Below are 20,293 nucleotides of genomic sequence, written 5' to 3'. Positions count from 1 at the left end.
TTGTTTCTTATGACACAGATATTGTATACAAAACCTTATTTTGTTTAGCCATTCCAGTATTTGCTGGGTAGCCAGGTTGTTTTCAGTTCTCAGTAACGCAAAAAATACTGCCAAAAATATCTTTGTTCATAAACCTAGCAATATTATTGCTGGATTCAAAGGGTATGCATAGTTAAATGACTTTTGGGAGTATACTTTTTTCCAGTATGGGTCAGTTCATAGTTCCACTCATAGTATGTTAATGTTCTAGTTCTTCTTTAGCATCTTCAGCAATTTCCATTTTCCTTGTCATTTTTTTGCCAGTCTTATGGATGTGACATGCAACCTCAGAGCTGGTTTAATTTGCATTGCTCTAATATTAATGATTTTAAGCATTTTTTCATGTGGTTTCTGATAGCTTGGATATTTTTCCTCTTGAGAACTGCCTTTGACCTTTTTTATCTGTCTTAGAACTACTCCTATGTGTCATCTCACTGTCTCCTTTTAAGGATGAATCTCAACTGTCTTTTTCCCAGTTCTAAGTGTACAGTTTTTCCCAGATTTCTCTTGACAAATTCCATTTCTGACTTTCTTCCCCAGTTCAAAGCCTCTCCAAGTCATTGACACATGTTCTGTTTCGGCATTCAGCTCAGGACCTTCTATCTTTCCTCACTCCTCCCACAATCTTTTTCCAACCTGTGCTACTACTAGCGTGCTATTCTTTACTCAATAACTGATCCATGTTTTTTCCTTTATACATATTCAAGTGGTTGGTTTGTTAACCTCATTGCTGCCCGAATTACTTGGAGCCACTAGGTGGTGCAGTGTAGAGACTACTTGACCTAGGGTTAGGAAGACCTGAGCGAAACCTCAGATGCTTATGAGCAGTGTGACCCCAGAGTTGTTTTTCTCATTTCTGTCATCTGTAAAATGGAATAATGATAGCTGCTACTTCCCATTGTTGTCATGAGGCTAAAATGAGATTTGTGTCAAGAGCTTTGTAAACTTAAAGTTTTAGATACATATTAGCTATTATCACTAGCATGTACTATCTCTTTTATTGCCTGGGCTGTAGTTAATGAGTAGCAGCATCTTTTGACTTGACGCTTTCATTCCTCCTTCAGCATGTGTCAGAGGACTGAGAATTGCATTGAGGAAAAAGGACAGATAGAGAAGGAAGTAGATCATAGGAAAGATGGGAGGACAGGAGATTGTGATTAGGGAGGAAAATGTCATGGAATCTCCCCTGTGGGAGACTGAGGTAAAGTAGGGACAGAAGTCATAACTGTTGAAAAAGGGGATGGGAGGGTGATAGAGGAGCATCAATAGAAGTACTGACATCACCAAGAGTTACAGAATAGGCTGGTGTGGAAAGGAAGACTGAGTCAGGTACAAAACTCATTGAGGAAGGAGAGAGGCAGGAGAATTCCTAGGAGATGAAGCAGATAACAGTTTTGTGGTAAGGGTGATATGTATACAGATGGATTAAAAATGGAGGGTCTGGAAGTGGCAATGGGGTAGAAAGGCGGATGTCTACCTTTCCCCCAGCCTAATGCCTGAGGGGACACTAAAGGAGAGTAGTGAGCATAATTGCATATTTGTGTTTATTCATTGAAGATCTTGTAGATTATCATGTACCTGTCAGTTATTAAAGAAGAAAATTTAGTAAACTTTGATGAATAACTCTAATCCCTGAACTTTCCCTGGAGAGAAAGCCTACTGTCTATCTTTATTAAGTTCCCTGATATTGATTAACTTTTTTTAAAGCACTATTCTCAGTGCAAGAGACCAGGGAGACAAAACTAAAATGAAACAACTCCCTCCTCTCAGGGAGCTTACATCTTGCAGTTTGTGGCTGATATGATTTTGATGGCATTGTATTTACAATGGGGTAAAGTAGACAGTCCTTGGACTTGGGGAGGAGTGTACTAGAGGAAATTCTGATGAGCTAAGATTTTGTTGTAGTTAAGAATAAATAACTAATTGGAATTATTGTTAACACATTTTTAAATATTAAAATGGTGATAAGTAATAATGACCTCTGATGGTGTGATCAAGCCTCTATTCCCTGTAGCCTAGCTAGCATTTTCAATCAGGTCTATTAGTTGCGTTACAATCAATATATAAGTAAAACTTGCTTTGGTTTCTAGTGCCCAGAGATTGTAGTTAGAGGTACTTAAAACACCCTAGCATGAAATTATGGTCAGACATAAGCCAGACCAATAAAAATGGCTGAAAAGAGTAAAATGGAGAAAGTAATTTGCAAGGCTATACTTGAAAATCAAATCATCAGAGCATAACACCATCATTACAATTATCTGTCAGAAGATTTAGTTCAATTACATTTTTGAATTCTCTTGTCAAGATGGCGTAGCTCCTCTCAGGATTTGGGACTCCCAGGAGAGGTTAAGAAAAAAGAATACTAATGCCTTCATTAGCCATTGTCACACAGCCTGTATCCTTTCAAATGTTTCCATAGTCTTTCAGGATGAATGTGCTAACCCTGGGGAATCAACAAAAGCATTAAGTCCCAAAGTGGAATTGTGGAATTCGAGAATAAAAGCCATTTTATTATGATAGCCCAAGTTAGAAACAAAGAATTTTCAGGGAAAATAATGGACTGATAACTTGGAAACAAGTGAATAAAGGTTTCTACATAACTCCCATACGCTTTCTTCACATAGCAGTAAATTTCCTGTGCAGTGGTTTGAGAAAGTGGAAATAAAAGATTTCTATGGGCTTCTTCTTATGACACTTGGGGGAGTATACAAACATTTGTGGAACTTTTCTGTTGGGAAGTAAGGTCTAGAACTGGAAGGAATTGTAGAGACCATCGGGTCCAACACCCTTACTGTTATAGTTGAAGAATCTGAGACCCCTAGAGGTTAAATGATTTGCTCAAAGTCGCACACTAAGTGGCAGTCTAAAGTCAGAATCTAGGTTCTGTGCTTCCAAATCCAGCTCTTATCCTTCAAATCCTGCTTTGGTTTCAGATACTACTTTTCTTGTCCAGTGATGGACTTTCAAGTGGATTTTGCTGATCTGTTTGACAGTTTGTATTGACAGTTTTGCTGATTTTAACTTGGAAAGGGAACTGTGTGAGTCATCTGTTCATCATATTATTTTGTCACACTACACTTGATTCTGACAATTCCTTTGCCCTTAGCATTGGATGTATTTCTTTTATATGTATGTCTTGTTTCTCTGACTACATAGGAAGACTCCTGATAGTAGAAACCAATTTTAGATCAAATTCAATAAAATTCAATATAGATCCACTTGGATTGCTTCTCATATAGTAAAGAATATTCAGCAGTTGCTCAATAAATGTTTTTTGAATTAATGAACTTCTCCCTAGGAAGGTTCATACTAGATTATTGTGAAATGCTTACCCAGGTAGTTAATTAACATAAATCTAATCAGACAGAAGTGGCCTAATTCTTGTCATTATCTATTGATGATTATGTGCTTCAGACTCAGGTGTTGAGGATTTAACTTTATAAAGAACGGAAAGTCCTTTGTGTAAGAGGGTAGAAATAGTCTTTGAACTTTTACCAATAGTTATATGCTTAAACATTCCTTTACCACTGCATATCATTCACATATCTGTAATTTGTGTTCTGGGCAAAAACTATTGATAATATCACAGATATGAAGGAGGGTACTTTACAATGTCTTCTAAAACCCATTTTTTCTTGTCTTTGCCACTTTTCAGAAGGGTGCAAGGTCCTCAGGTGTATTCTGTGCAAAGAGATGTTATCAAAGAATCAAAGAATTTTAGAGTTGGAAGGGGCTACTGAATGAGGACTCATCCAAATTCTGCTTGAAGACCTTCAATTGTGTCGGAGTCTCCCAGAACCTCCCTAGGTAGCCTAATCTACTTTTGGATAATTCTTATTGTTAAGAGTTTTCCTTCCCTTTAAACCTAAATTATCCCAGTTGCAATTTTTTTCCATTCTCTTTCTGCCCTTTAGGACCAACAAGATAAAATTAAATTTCTCTTCCATATGACAGTTTTTCAAGACCTAGCATGATCCTCTTAATCTTCATTTCTCCTAGAGAAATTCTCCTAGAGGCATTTGAGTGCAGCTAGGTTGTGCTGTAGTGGATAGAGTGCCAGGTCTGAAGTCAGAAAGACTCATCATCCTGAGTTCAAATATGACCTTAGACACTAGCTGTGTGGTCCTGGACAAATCATTTAATCTGGTTTACCTTAGGTTTTTCATCTGTAAAATGAGCTGGAGCAGGAAATGGCAAACTACTCCAGTAGTTTTGCCTTAAAAAACCCCAAATGGAGTCACAGAGAGTTAGAACCAATGGAAAAATGACTGAACAGAGGCATCTATGTACCACAGTAGATAAAATATCTGACCTGGAATGAAGAAAAGCTCTGTTTGAATCTAGTCTTGGGCACGGACTAGCTATGTGATTCTAGGCAAGTCACCTTACTCAGTTTGCCTGTTTCCTCCAATTTAAGATGGTGATGGTTGAGGCACCTACCTCACAGAATTCTAGTCAGGATCAAATTTGATAATATTTGTAAAGTGCTTAGCATCATTTCTAGCACAAAGTTTATTTCCTTCCTCATTCCTTGTTCCAGGTTAACAACCCTAGTTATTTCAGCCAATCATTGTATGACATGGATTTGAGACCCTTCCCATTATGGTTTTCTTCTTCTGGATCTTCTCCAGCTTATTTGTGTCCTTTTTCAACTGAGATCTAGAATTGTGCATAATATTACAGATGCCTGGGATGTAGGTGAATTGGCCTCATTTTACAGATGAGGAAACTGAAGCAGATAGACTTTATGTGACTTGCTCACAGTGACACAGTAAGTGACGTGTAAATTGATCTTTCCATCTTCTTTCTCAAAGCTGGAAGCCATAAGCACTTGAAGTAACAAACGCTCAAAGAAAACTACTGCTTGGAGAGTCCTAAAGGGGAAGACTGGTTGATAACTGAAACTCACCTTTTGGCAACTCTTTCCCACCTGTCCTGCAGGGCAAGACCTCCATTGTCATCAATAACAAGAGAATAGCATACCTACCAGGGCAGAGTACAATAGGACTATGACCTACTCATTCCCAGAAGCCATGTCTCTCTCTCTGCAGCCTCATTTTGTGTTATCTTTTTTGGCTTCTACGTGAGAAAGGCTCTGACCCAAATCCTCTGCAGCTTGTGTGTTTCTTGGTTATTATTATTATCTATGCTGTTTTGGTTAGTGCATTGTCAGTAGTATGAGATAGTGTATCATTGCCACCATCTATCTCTTTCCTTGGATGTTCAATTTTAATTCCTTATGTTTTTTTCTTTTAGGTTTTTGACAGGCAGATGGGATTAAGTGACTTGCCCAAGGCCACAGGGCTAGGTCATTATTAAGTGTCTGAGGTCAGATTTGAACCCAGGTACTCCTGACTCCAGGGCTGGTGCTCTATCCACTGTGCAACCTAGCCTCCCCTTTAATTAATTAAGTTATTGAGGAATTTGCAGTTTCATCAGAAAAAATACTTTGTTTAAAAAATAATCTTGGGCTCATTGGAGTGATTTGTAATTTCTCAAGTGCTATCCACCTTGTTATCTTCTATTTTTTACTTCTGGCTTCAGTTTATTTATTATTTTCAGTGTCTGTCCAAAATAAATAAGTGAGCCAGCTCGTTAGACTGTCCATCCACAGGCATGTCTTAGCACTTTTGTAACAAGGTATTTTAGTTTGAAGGATGGTCAGACAGCAAAGTATCTTGCTCTCCAAAATTTAAACCAAAACTGGGGAAATTTGCTGCTGACAGATACTGGCTTTACCCAAGTAGATAGATATGTTAACTAATTTAGAGGGCTAATGGATTTCATTCAGCCTCTATAAGTTCTGGGTCTTGATGAAATCATGTCATCCACAGGGAGGCATATCTGCAAGGACCCACAATCTATCAGGAATTCTTCTATTTGTACTCTGTGCTAAGATACCCTCCATGACATTGAATGCCACTTTTGGCTAGCATATATTACCCTGTTTTAGATCTTGTCTGGTTCTAATGATTCCATCATGTAACAAAGTTATTCTATTGCATCTATCAAAGAATGTTTTATAATTTTATTATATACATAGGTGATAGATTTTTGGAGGAGAAGCTTAGGTCTGCATCTTGCTGTCCTCAATATAATGCTCTTTTAAAATTGCCATCCTGCAATAAGCATAGTGGGATCTTGTATTCTTTCTTTTTATCAGTTATATGAGTGAAAGATGTTGAGTTTGGAGTAAAGGACTTTGGTTGACATTTAAAATCTGTCTTCTTTGTGACCTTGGGCAAGTCACTTAATACCTAAGAGTTATACCTTTTTCATGAATAAAACAAAGTGGTTGAACAAGATGAGGCCTCTGAGGTCCCTTCTAGATCCAACAATGTAAAAGTATATCCTTCATTTGTGGCCTGTTGTAGAATGTGATTTCTGAAGACCTATTTTATTTCTTCTTATTTCACTTAAACTTTTCTAATAATATCTATCTTGTGGTTTTTCAAGAGATTCAAATGTGTGTATAAAGTGTTTTGCAGACCTCAAAATGATGTGCAATTTTTCAACTTTGAGTTATTATTCATTAATAAGTGTGTAAATTATTCTTTTGTAGATTCATAGAGCTAATAGTCATTCAAATTTGAACTATAGGGAGATAGCAAATTGTTGCCAAAATATAATACTAAAGCTGGGGGAATTGGCTGCTGACAGATTTAGCTGTTATGTCATAACTGTATCTGTATCAGTATGGAGTTCAAGCTTCCCTAACTTACCCTCCTTTTTCTGAGCCAAGTTCATTTGCATGACAACACAACAAGGTCTTGGGAATTCTAACCCCAAATCAGTTAGTTGTTTGGGACAAAGGATTCTAATCTCAGCCTTTGATACAAGTTGAAGAAGAACTGACTTAATCTTAGTGTGAAGGAACTCCGCGATCCTGCTGTTGAATGGTTCTTTCAGATGGCTTTTGAAGCCTTTCATGTCTGTCCCAGGGGAAAATCTTTAAGGACTACTCTTTTTTTGGGTGGATAACATCTCTTTATTCTATTGATCATATAAAACTATTGACCAGTAGTAGTGGTGCTTTAATTTTCAAATGACCATTTACAAGATATTTTAACTTGGGTTTACACTTAGCACCAAAGGTCGACTTTTGAAAAAATAATTCAGTCATTGAACTAAATTATTTCTTGACTAAACTCCACTTCCCATTCATACAATGAGAGTATACCAGTCTTGCCCAAGTTTCTTCTGCAAATGATTCTTTCATTCCTCAGGTGCTGTAGACTTTAAAATTAGACACCTCTGAATTGCTATTGAGATAAGCTTGTCACTACCCTTATGATATTTTCTGCCACCATTTGCTTCAGTCTTCATTGGAGACCTTTGCATGAATAGCCTGTATTGTCAGGACACACAGTTATTGTGTCCCAACTGGCTGCCTACGGTATTCTGCTTATACTTTGAGCAGGATGTATCTGGACACACCAGAGTCAAGGTCCCTCCCTTTTTTCAATACCTATGATTTCCTTAGGTCACTGCAAACTCATAGCAATATTACCTACACATGACCAGTTCTTACCTAGTTTGCAGCAGCTGAACCTTAATAAAGGCTGAAGAAGTGCTTTTTGCAAATATTTCTCATAAAATGACTGGAATACAATAATCCCTTATGATTTGTTGGCCAACAAAGAGTGGGGCGCTCTATATCTGAAATCCTCATGTTCACTGCTGCATGAGATTGAGGGAAAGGATCAATAAGAGCGAGTAAAGTAAAACTTAGCTTTTTTTGAGATGCAGGGGTGCCCCAACTCTCCTCAACACCATTTTCAATGCCAGTTCAATGGTACTCAGATTCTCATTTATTAATGTCCATTCTCCTTTGAAATCCACTTAGTCTTCATGTGATCATCCAGGTTAGCATTCCTGAGATAACATAGCTTGACATCATTAGCTGTATTTTGCTATTGCTTTTCATTGTGCTTTGCTATTATTCTGGTCTCTGATCCCAAGTTCCATTTTCTTTTGTTGACTTAACTTTCCTTTCCAGGAGGGGCAGCTTTGCCTAGTTATTTCCTAGCAGAACTCCTTGAAATTTTTTGCAGTGAAATTAGAGTGATTCAGGGTAGTTGTTGTAAGGTCTTGTATGACCTTAGAGATGCATATTGAGAAAGATGTCTTGGAATCTGGCAGCACCATTTGCTTTCTTCCAGTATGCTCTCTTTGCTCACATATTCTTCTTTTAGTTGCAGGAGCCAGCATGCTATCTCCATATAGCCAACTCCTCATGTCTCTCTCCTGACTTCTCTAGTTTTTGTTAAATCTCCACTGAGATTCTGCCTTCTTCAGGAAGTCTTTCCTTATCTCTATTGGTTCTAGTGCCTTTCCTCGAACTTGTTCTTTCTATAGCTTGTTTGGACATAGCTTTTTGCAGCTAGTCTCCCTCATTAGACTCGGAGCTCCTCTAGATTAGGGCCTATCTTTTCCTTTCTGTGGATCCTCCTGTACTACTTAGCAAACTTCCTACCACAGTAAGTGCTTATTAAACATTTTCTGACTGACTAAATGGAGGCTGATCCTTTGGCTTATGAAGAAGCAGCTCCATAAAAAAAGCCCCAAGCATCCTCCTGCCCTGCAGCCCAGATCCTGAGAACTTGAACCAGCCTAAAGTGGCCCACAGGCAACATACCATTGATTACATCTATGTGACAGCTACTGCAACCCTAACACAAAGTCAGGGCCTTTTCTCCTCCCTTCTCAAGGGAGATAGTTAGAATCTGATAGGAGTGTCACCGACACTTTCTGCACTATCAAATTGACTATCCAGCTCTGAAACACTTCCAGTTCTCTAGTTTTGGTGTTGTGCTTGCCCTGTCTATGTAGTATGTAGCATCATAAGCAGGTCCCCTGAGGCTCTCCAGTAATCAGCCATGTTTCTGGACCTCATCTCTCTGCTGCCTGTGTGAGTATAAACTCTGTTACCTGTTTCAATCCAGACTTCAAGGCCTCTCCATTCAGCTGACAGGGCTGCCTCTCTGAAAAGAATGCTAATATGCCGATCTTAAAATGCATGTCTGCATTTGGAGTTACCGGGGGTGGGGTGGGGTGCTTTCACTGCTGAGGACACATGAGTTCCTCTAGGTGTTTCTCTGCTCACTAGTGTGCTCCAAATTTGGTACTCAATTACTTATTTCTCCTAAAATTGTCAATTTCTTTTTACTAATTCCTAGTGATCATTATAATGAGAAGGTTTACTAATTATTAAATTATTGAATTAAGTCCTATTAACCATTATTTCTTTTTTTGAATAGCATTTTTCCCAATTATATATAAAATCTTCGAACATTTATTTTAAGAAGTGTTGAGTTCCAAATTCTCTTCCTCCCTCCTCTCCCTCCTCCCTGAGACAGCACACAATTTGATATAGGTTATTCATGTGCAATAATGCAGAACATATTTCTATATTAATGATGTTGTGAAAGAAAACACAAAACCTGCACAAAAATAGAGTGAAAAATAGTACACTTCGATCTACATTCAATCTCCATAAGTTCTCTGGAGGCTGCTAACATTTTTCATCCCCAGTCCTTTGAGATTGTCTTGGATCATTGTATTGCTGAGAATAGCTAAGTCATTCACAGTCAATTATCTTATGACATTGCTGTTACTGTGTACAATGATCTCTTGATTGTGCTCACTTCACTCAGCATCAGTTCATGCAAGTTTTTCCAGACTTTTCTGAAAGCATAATGTTCATCATTTCTTATAGCACAATAATGTTCCATCATAATCTGATACTACAACTTATTCAGCCATTCCCCAATTGGTGGGGGAATTCTTGTTCACCATGAAAAGAGCTGCTATAAATATTTTGGTCCACAGAGGTCTTTTTCCTTTTCTTTGGGTCTTTTTGGGATAGAGACCTAGTAGTGGGGTTGCTGGGTCAAAGGGTATGAACAGATTTGTAGTTCTTTGGATGTAGGTTCCACATTGCTCCCCAGAACGTTAATCTTTGTTCTTTAGAAATGCTAAGGTATATCATTGTTTCACTAATGTGATAATAGCAATAGCTAGTATTTGTATTGCACTTTATGTATGTAAATTGTTTGACAAATATTATCTCCCTTTCTTCTACTATTGACTAGTATTGTTACCATTCCCATTTGACAGATGAAAAAACTGAGGTTAGGTGACTTGCCCAGGGTCACACAGATAGTAAGTATCCACGGCCATATTTGAACTGAAGTCTTTCTGAATCCAATCCAGTGCTCTAGCTACTTATTGCATCATTTAGCATACCATAATCCTTTGTTCCTATATTCTTTGTCCTGTACTTAACATACCTAGTGTACTCTGTGCATATTGTAAAGCCTGTAAAATAGCAACAGCATTAGCCAAAAGGTACTTCCAGAACCTTGGTTCAGGGTGGGTTCATGTGAAAGAGCCTTAAGCTGCTTCTGTAGTACCAGCACATCCAAGGCACTGAAATCCAAACAGGATATTCTTAGGAGAAGATTCAGTCTTCTTTTCTCTGTATCTGGGCTGAGATTATAGTTCTTTATTCTATATAACCTTACTTAGAATAAGAAATTCCCGTGATCCTCTCTGGTTTGCCATGCAAAAGAATTTGGCAAGCAAAGAAAATTAGAGTCACTGTTTTTCACCCATTTGACACAAATTCTAGTCTTTATTATATATGCCTATCAGCAGGGCAAAACTCCTTAACTTTGGTTTTGAATTCTGACCAGTGAAAAACACTATCTCTTTGTATTAGTTATTACTGTTCTTTATTTGAATACCATCTATGGTTTCCCATCCCTCCCTAACCCCTATAAATTTTAGTATCTTCCTTTCTTCCAGATAAATTGAGAACCAATCCCTTACTGCAGTCAAAATTATGCTTAGAGCAACTAGGTGATACAGTGGGTGGGGTACTGAATAGGAAGACCTAAATTCGAATTCTGCCTTAGATATTTGGGACCCTGGACAAATCACTTCTTTTTCATTCTCACTTTCCTCATTTGTAAAATGATAATAACCTCTTCTCCACTGGATTGTCCTGAGACTCAAATGAAATAATAATATTTTTGCAAACCCTAAAACTCTGTATAAGTGCTAGCTATTAGTAGAACTGCACTGCCTTCAGTGCACACTTATCTCCCTTGTGTATACAAGGTCTGATCCAGTGGCTCTCACATCTTAATTTCTTTCCATTTTGACTTTCTTGTGCAGTACATTATGGGTTGTGAAGTTAAACGTACCATTGTAATGGCTACATTGTTCAGTGGAGAAAAGAATGTATTCTAGAAATCTTTGACAGATCTTTTCCATTTTTTAGTCTTGTTCTTATTATCTTGGTTTCATCCTTGAATGTCGTTTAGGGTGATCTGTCTTAATCTGGTCTTTGGTCAATCTCTTTTGCTGAGTTGTCTATTTCTTCTAGCTGTTTTATAAGGTTATACTACTCATGATCTTTTACATTGATAAGATTTTATAAATGAGTAATGTGATATAAATGAATGTAAAACATTCTGAACTAGTGTTTTATTTAACTGCTATGTATCTCTCTGGCAAGGAGATCAAGTGTTGGTTTGGTAAGTTACTCATAAACTGTTCCTTTGAATTTTTGTGTTTTCCTACCTTTATATAAAAATAAAACTATAAATGCCCAGATTAAGTTATAATTCATCTTTGAGAAATGTGGAGACATAGCTAGAGCTTTGGCAAGACAACGATCTGTGATACAGACTTCATGTTCTTGTTTATTTTTTTCAGCTACCCTTGGATATGAAAAATGAAGCCACCAATTCTCTTGGCTCTTGTGATCTGTTCAGTAGTCAGCACAAATCTGAAGTTTGTGTCAAAGAGGAATTCTGGTAAGTTGCTCATTGTTGGTCTAGGGAATGTTCTGTGAGCATCAGAGGTGTACCAGTCTCTCTAATTGTAAGGGTCTTTAACCAATAATGCTTGTGTCCTAGCCATTCCATTGCAAAATAAAATTTCAGGTGAACTACCTGGGCAAACATGCTTATGCTCTGGTGAAAACTGTATGACATGTGAACTTTGATGGCCCAACTTCTACCAAAAACACATATGGGGAGCCCTCTTGGAAGTTCATGTTCAGATGGGAACAAGCACTGGCCTGTTGACAATTTGTTCTTGAACAAAGATAGTCCTAAGAGGCTTTAAAGCTTTGGAAAAAGACATGAGCTTTAATTCCCCACAATTGCCCCAAATGCCTAATAGGCATCAGTCTAAATAAAGCCTCCGACTTAGGCAGTATTAGCTAATTGCCTGAAGAAGAATTTCTCTAGGAGAGATGGCTGTCTCTAGAATGAGGCAGTCTGGCAGACAGCCAGGGTCGTGCTAAGACATTAGGCTTAGTCAATAGACATTCCAATCAAGGCTTAATCATTGTTTGATAACACTTGAATGTATATGTCATCTTTCAGTTTTGATTATACATTTTAGCTATAATTACAAGCTATACATGGGAACTTAAGAATCGATTTTCTGTCTGTAGTCTTTCTCGTGAGACATTGAGAAATGTATTATTCTGGGGAAACAAATGATTTAGAGGGGGATGGCTGCTGGCTCCCAGTTCACTATCTCCCAGAAAGGAATTTCTATGACTCCAAACTTCCTGATTAAGTGCAAAATCTAGCTAAGAGGGTTCATGTCTCTATTTTTTGATATGATAGCTTCTTGAGGGGACTTAGAGCTTGCTTCATGCTTGGACACTGAAATAGTTGAAGTGCGTCATTACTTTTTACCTGATAATAGATTGGGCTTAATAACAAGCATGCCAGCCAAAGGATTCTGAGACAATACAGGTAGGATAATGGATCAATGCCACTTGCTCACTTTTTCGTAAAGACAAACATGGACTTTCCAGTCCAACTTGAACCAGTCTGGTATTGTCCACAGGCATGCACACATCCCAGTGGAGCATAGAAATGTTTTCTCCTACCAGAGGGGCAGGCAGTTAGGGACTTATCATAGGCATCATCACCACTTTTGCTCTCCCAAACATCTCTCCCTCTCCTTCCCCCTCCCCTCTCTCTCCTTTCCTTTATCTCCTCTCCCCATTCTTTCCCTGTCTCTCCTCTTCTCCCTAGCCTTCTTCTCCCTCTCCTCTCCTTCCTTTCTTCTCTCCCCTCCCTCTGTCTCTCTCCTTCTCCCCATTCTTTTCCTTCTCCCCTCCCTCATCTCTCAAGGGACCTTCTCCTTTTTCTCCCTCCCCCTTCCTCCTCCCTTTCTCCTTACACCCCTTCTCTCTCCTTCGCTCTCTCAGTTCTTGTGATCTCTTCTGTAGTAAGAACAACTTGAAAGTTGGTTTCATATATACATAAATGTTTACTTTTACATGTTGTAGCTCTTCATTGCCTGTATTTTGGGCAATATATTTTTCTCTGTTACTTCCAACTGGCTGTGTTACTCCTAGCCTTCTTTCCTCGGGTAACATTTTCACTTTTAATCTTGCTTTGAATTGACTATCACTGAAATAAAGCAATTGGGGAGATTATCTACTACCAAATACAACCTATTGGACCAGATCCCATTTTCCTCACTTGGCTATGTCCTAATGGCCCAGGCAATATTGGAAAGGAAAAATGAATTGAATGTTGCAAAAGTCATTTACTATAGTAGTTGGATTCAAATAGAATATATACTCCTCTCTTCTTCCCTGTTCCCCCCACCCCAGCACCACTCCCTTTGACCAGTTTCACACTCAGGTGTAGCTTGGAGTTTGTTGTTTTTTTAAGGTTTTTTCGAGGCAAGTGGGGTTAAGTGGCTTGCCCAAGGCCACACAGCTAGGTAATTATTAAGTGTCTGAGACCAGATTTGAACCCAGGTACTCCTGACTCCAAGGCCGGTGCTTTATCCACTATGCCACCTAGCCACTCCTAGCTTGGAGTTTGGAGAAATTATTATTTTGGGGGAGAGAAGTAGTTGTAAAACAGATTGAAAAGTGATTCCCAGTATGATTTAAAAAGGAGCTGCCTTGCATAGCTCACTCTTGGCTGCATCACTTGCAAAGTTTAGGACTAACTTTGGCATTTAGTTGTGTATTTTCTGCAAGGTGGGGGTGGGTTGAGGCATAATCAGTCTTCTAGAGAGTTGACTTAGAAAAAAATTTTTAAAGAAATTCTATTATTGATGTTTGTTGATATCTATGATTGGGAAAGGTGGGGAGATGAAATCTTGGAATTCCAGTTTCTCTGAGTCTTAGAGATGTGAACAAAAAGGTCCAGGAGGTGTTGCTGAGAGTGGATCTGTTTCAAGGACCACTTTGCTCTTTTTACCTTCCTATTCTGATTGGCTGCCTCCTCATAGTTCTTTCAATTGTAGACAAGTGCTTCTGTTCTGTATCCCAGAAACATTGATGATATTTGTAAACTGGGATGTTACAGTCGATTTCACCTTTAAAGAACATTAAATAACATCCAATAAGAAACTTTTTTTTAGGTTTTTTTTTTTGCAAGGCAAATTGGGTTAAGTTGGCTTGCCCAAGGCCACACAGCTAGGTAATTATTAAGTGTCTGAGACTGGATTTGAACCCAGGTACTCTTGATTCCAGGGCCGGTGCTTTATCCACTGCGCCACCTAGCTGCCCCTAATAAAAAACTCTTACTAAATAATTTTGCATTTTGGCCTGTTGAGAAGCATTTTCCTGGGTTTTCAACAGTTGAAGAGCTCTAAGTTCAAATCCCACTTCTGTTGTTTACTATCAGTGGCAAGTTGGACAAGTTATTTCACCTCCCTTGGCCTCAGTGTCCTCCTCTGAAAAGCTAGTGAGTTGGATTTTATGGCTTCTGAAATCCCTCCTAGTTCTTGATCTGTGATTCCATGTGTGGCCTTGGGCAAGTCCTTTCTCCTCCCTGGGCCTCAGTTTTCTGATCCATAAAATGAAGGCATCTGATTAGATGATCCTAGAGGACTCTGCTAGCTTTGGTGTTAGTTTATGACCCTGGAGAAGTCACTTTCCCTCCCCATGCCTCAATTTCCTCCTCCATAAAATAATGTTTGTCCTTTATTTTCAAAGAAGACCGTGACATCAGACAGGTGATACCATTACAAGCACATGAATTGGATTTGAGTGAGGTGGTGCTATGCTAAGTCACCAGTCTCACTTTCTCCTCCAGAGCCTTCTTGCCAGATATGAATCAGGAGGACTGGAGATAGCCCTGGATGTGAGACAATCAGGGTTAAGTGACTTGCCCAAGGTCACATAGCTAGTAAGAGTCAAGTATCTGAGGCTGGATTCCAACTCCTGGTCTCCTGACTCCAAGGCCAGTGTTCTATCTGCCCTCTCCCCCAGTAAAATGAGAAGGTTGGACCATATGGGCCTCGAAGTTCTCTGCTACCTTTGGAGTTAGTGTCTGATCCTGAAGAAGTCACTTTCCTTCCCTGTGACTCAGTTTCCTTCTCTGTAAAAGAAATAAATTGGACTAGATAACCTGAGTCCCTTCTAGGCCCTCATCTGTAATTTCATGATTCCATGACTTAGCAAAGAATGGTATTTTTTCCCCAATCTTACACTTATTGCTGGAAACCCTCCAGATTCCAGGAGATATGCAAACAAAAGGAGCCATAATACATGGTGTACTACAAGTTGCATAAGAAAAGAGCTGAAACAGCACTGGGGCTGCAGCTGGGGCCAGGTTATATTCGAACTTACTACAAAATGCAAACCAATGAATTTCTAGGATTGCTGAATAGTGTAGAATGGGTTTGCATTTCAGGTTTTTTTTTTTTTTTTTTGGTTTTGGTTTGTTTTTTGGTCTTTCCAGAATTTTCATGTAGTAGAAATGTAAGTTCTTCTTGCTCTGTCCCATGAGTTCTTTACATTCTAAATCCTCTCAATTCCTCATGAAAGAAATATTCCTGAGAGTTTTTTCTTTCATTCTCAGAAGTCATCCTCACTTTACAGGTGATGAACTGAGGCCCAGGGAGGGGAAGGGGCATGTCCAAGCTTGCACATAAATCCTAGATCTAGAGCTGAAAGAGACTTCAGAGACCATTTAGTCCAACTTCTTCCCTTTACAGGTGGGAAAATTGAAACCCAGGCTCTCACCAGTATGGATAGGAGTAGTCAAGAAAGGCTTTATGGGACTGGGGACTAGGGAGGCAGAGATGCTCTAAATGGACCTTTAAGATGGGTAAGATTTGAATGAGTAGGGAAGAGGGTCCTCCAGTGATGAGATACTTGATGATATGCTTTTAGATTTGGAAACTCAGAGATAATGTTGTCCAATAGGGAAATGTGGGTGTGGACATGGTACATGGAGGAGAGGGGACAGTGAGGAGAGTGATGACTAGAAGGGAGGATGGGAGTATGGGTATGCATACTCCCCCATGCAACCATATCCATTCACCTAGTTTTTGTTAGGATGTGTGTTCATCTGATGTCAAGTCAGCAAGAGTTAAAACCCCAGGCCTGGACTGGAGAAATCAGAGGCATTAAGTGGCCATTTTGGACTTTGGAGGCCTGACAGGAAAGCAGATGCTCCTCTCCATGAAGAGCTATTGGGAATGAGGCACATGTTGTCAATGGATGGACTCATTTTGCGTTACTGTTAGAAGATAAGCTTCTCAAAGGCAAGGGCAGTTTTGTGTTTGTTTCAGTATTCCTGGCTGCTGGCACACAGGAGCTGCTTTAAAATGAAAAAAAACTTACTGAACTGAATTAACTTCATACCTTTATTACAAGAGAGAGTAGTGGGAGGACCAGAGAGCAATTGTTTAAAACCTCCCCACAAAATACTGTTACAAACTCAAGTCCTTTAAACCACTGAATTCTTTTAAAATGAAAATTCATGGTCAATTGAGCTGATTAAAATATGTGATATATTAGGAACATTAAGCCTCAAAGAATGATTTCAGGTAGAAAACTGTTTAAACGGCATGTCGATGGAGGTATTGTTCAACAAGGGTTATTCATCATTTATCAGCAGACCTTGACTCTACCCCCTCACCTTGTAATCTTGGGCTAGTGACTTTCCCTGCTTGAGTCTGTTACCTCACTTATAAAATGGTGAAGTTGGACTAAAGTTGGACATAGAAGTCTATGGTCATTTTTTCTGAGAGAAGCAGCATAGCGTATTCAGAGGGCACAGGACTCAGCGCCTTGAAGACATAGGTTCAAATCCTACCTCAGATAGTTTGACTCAAGGCAAGTCATTGATTGTCTCTGGGTTTCAGTTTCCTTTTCTTTAAAATTAGGAGATTGGACTTGATGGCCCCTAAAGTTTCTTCTAGCTTTAGCTATTTGTGAATCTGTGTTCTAAAAAATGCAGAAGATAATCAGAACCTATCTCTGATTCTTTATTGCCCATGTGGGGAAGAAATAAAAAAAAGTAGTAAGAAAAATTGAACATTTATTTAATTTTGAGGTTTATATTTGTATTCCTTCCTTCTCTGCTGCCTTGGAATGGAAGAGTGAAAATATCACCAAGTATATGGAGGGATTTGGGGTAGCTATGGTTTCTTCCAAGAAAGTTTTTTATCCCCCCTTCAAGACCTGTCTATCCTTGGTGCCTAATCAGGAACTTGTATATATGCATCATCATTCTTGGGCCGATTGGCCCAATTGCTCTTGTTTAAATGACATTCCATAAATAGCACCTGTACAAATAGTAGTCCCTTCAGCTAAATCTTTTAACTTTCGAGTTGTTAACTTTGTTTGGAAGGTCTAGGACTCAGTGGATTGAAAGTGAATTTTTCACATGATCCATAGTGGGAAAGTACCAAAGTCAGGGGACAGCAAGCAAGATTCAGAGTCAGGGAAAATAGAGTGTGTCCATTACTTCCTTCCTCCACTGTCCCAAGCAGGAATCTGTCCAAATAGCCCTTATATTAAAAAAAGGCCTGGAGATTAGCTTATTTTTCAGGACTAACAAGAAGACCTTTTCTGATCCACTAGCCCCAGGGCTCTAATTTTCAGAACCACAAATTCTCTCATTGAAACTCTCATCATAACCTGCTTATGCCCTTACTTGGAACACAATGCAAGTGATGCCATCAGCTCAGCCCTGATGGTTCCTTTCTCTGGCTTGTATAGGTAAACTCACTGTTAACCAGCTGTCTGTATAGTTCCTTTGGAGCTCTTCATAATTATGAGTCCATTGTAGGTGATGGGGACAAAGATGAATGGATGCCATCTGTTGCTGAGAGCATTTGATGGTACCTCTCCTGGAATTGTCCCCTGCCTGTCTAGAGAACATTATTCTTCTTTGCCCTAAGATCTTCTCATGTTTTGATTGCTCATTTCACGCTGGAACAAAGACTCATTCTGCATTGCTGTTCTCCTCCCCCTCCCTTTAATTTTATTTTAAGCAGTAACACAATGTCAGATGGTACAAGTGGAGAATTACCCTTGCTTAATAGTTCTGCCACTGGAAGGAGCCAAATGCATGGTGGGTTGGACTGAATGACTGTTGAGCTTCCTTCCAACTCTCAAATTCTGTGATTCTACAATTCTGTGATCCATTATTAGGGGAAAATCTCCACTCTTGTCTATAAGTTTAAGCTCTTCTTCCTTCCAGCCATCTTCTGAATGCATATTGGTGGAGGTTAGCATGAATTGATTCCTCCAATTTCCATTGAGGTCAGAGGATCAGTCTCTGGGCTGCCTGGTCATAAGGCAAGAACCTATCTGTGCCTATCTTGTTCTTGTCTTTTAATAAGATCAGTATCCTAGAACAGTGCTTCCAGAGATAGAGGGAACCTCATAGCCGACCTAGTCCAGGCCTGTCACTTTACAGAAGAGGAAACTGAGGCCCATAGAAGGGAAATGACTTACCCATGGCCAACCATGGGATTCTAGATCTGGAAGGAATTTACAATTCAGTGCCCTTATTTTACAGAGAAGAAAGTTGAGTCCCATAGAGGGGAAGTGATTTGCTCAGGGAAATAGACACTAACTGTGTGGTCTTGAGCCAGTCACTTCACCATGATTGTCTCACATCCATGGCCATCTCTAGATTTATATCTGGCCACTGGACCTAGATGTCTCTGGAGGAGAAAGTGAGACTAGGGGCTTAGCCACAGCCCCCTCACTTAAATCTAATTCATGTGCTTGTCATGACAGCATCTCCCTGATGTTATGGTCGTCTTTGAAAATGAAGAACAAAAAACCTCCAGAACATTAATTGGCAGAGCCATGATTAAGAACTCACTGTCCTTTGACCACAAATTCTTCTGTCTTTATGCTGCACCTCTGTTATTTGCTGCCATTGTATGTATGATTTCAGCCAAGTTTCTCTTCTTTCTGAGCCTCTGTTTCCTCTTCTTTAAAATGAAGGCATTGAACTAAGTGGCCTCTGAAATCCCTTTCAGTTCAAAATCCTGTGATAATTGTAAAATACCTTAGGTGCCTGGTAATGTGTGAATAGATGTGTATTTAACCCCGTTGGAGTCAAATATCAAACTAAATGGTTTGATAGGAACAGCAGAAGGGCTGGAGTGAATCAGAAAGCATTTCTGAATCCCCTGCTCTGTGCTAAGCACTGCCCTAGCCTCCCTCAAAGGGCTTCCTTTCTATGGGCATATTCCAGTGTGTACAAAACAAAGACACAGCAAAAATACCAAGGTCATTTGAGAAGAAGGCAGTAGTTACTGGAGATAGTCTCTCTGTGTGATCTTGGGCAAGTTTTTTCTTCTCTTTTCTTATGTTATCCCCAATGAAGAAGTTGTATTCTCCATATCTATCGTGTTGGTCACCCCCATTAGAATGTCTGTTCCTTGCAAGCAGGACCTGGGTTTGCTTTTCTTTCTATCTCAAGCACCCAAGTAAGTGCCTAATAAATGGTAATTTATGATCACTCTCAGCATAACATTTTAGGAATGGACTTAATTTTTTTTTAACTTTACGCTCACAGTGAAAGTTCTCTCTGCTTTGAGAGCTTCCTTCTAGTCTTGTTCTTTCTTTGAGATCTTTTTTTTTAGGTTTTTGCAAGGCAAATGGGGTTAAGTGGCTTGCCCAAGGCCACAGGGCCGCATTTGAACCCAGGTACTCCTGACTCCAGGGCTGGTGCTTTATCCACTAGGCCACCTAGCCGCCCCTTGAGATCTTTTTCTCAATGCTTTGACAGCTTCTTTCTTCTTGGCTTCAAGGGCCCTCCCTGCTGCCTCTTATTATCTCAGCTGGTGCCTTCCTGCCCAAGTCCCCAGTATTTGCTGGGTTTGGAGAGGGGCTCCCCAGTTTCCCTGTTTGCCTTTTGGTACTCTTTGTATACTTTCTGGCTACAGTTGTTATTGCCTCCCCCCCCCCCCCCCCCCAGCAAAGCCTTTGATTAGGCCT

The 20,293-nt window shown here is 39.5% G+C and overlaps 1 protein-coding gene across 1 annotated transcript in view; it reads left to right on the top strand.

Moving 5' to 3' along the window:
- The window catches only part of IL1RAPL2 (interleukin 1 receptor accessory protein like 2), a 1,037,032-nt gene that overhangs the window by 80,410 nt on the left and 936,329 nt on the right, over positions 1-20,293 (top strand). Inside the window, exon 2 of the mRNA XM_074207403.1 lies at positions 11,764-11,864. Within this exon, the coding sequence (XP_074063504.1) occupies positions 11,783-11,864 (82 nt within the window). The 5' untranslated portion in view covers positions 11,764-11,782. The remainder of the gene's footprint in view (positions 1-11,763; positions 11,865-20,293) is intronic.

The sequence above is a fragment of the Macrotis lagotis genome, chromosome X (genome assembly GCF_037893015.1).
Source record: "Macrotis lagotis isolate mMagLag1 chromosome X, bilby.v1.9.chrom.fasta, whole genome shotgun sequence".
NCBI lineage: Eukaryota > Metazoa > Chordata > Mammalia > Peramelemorphia > Peramelidae > Macrotis > Macrotis lagotis.
Note: the sequence above shows the minus strand (reverse complement) of the source record. Positions and strands in the feature narration are given on the sequence as shown.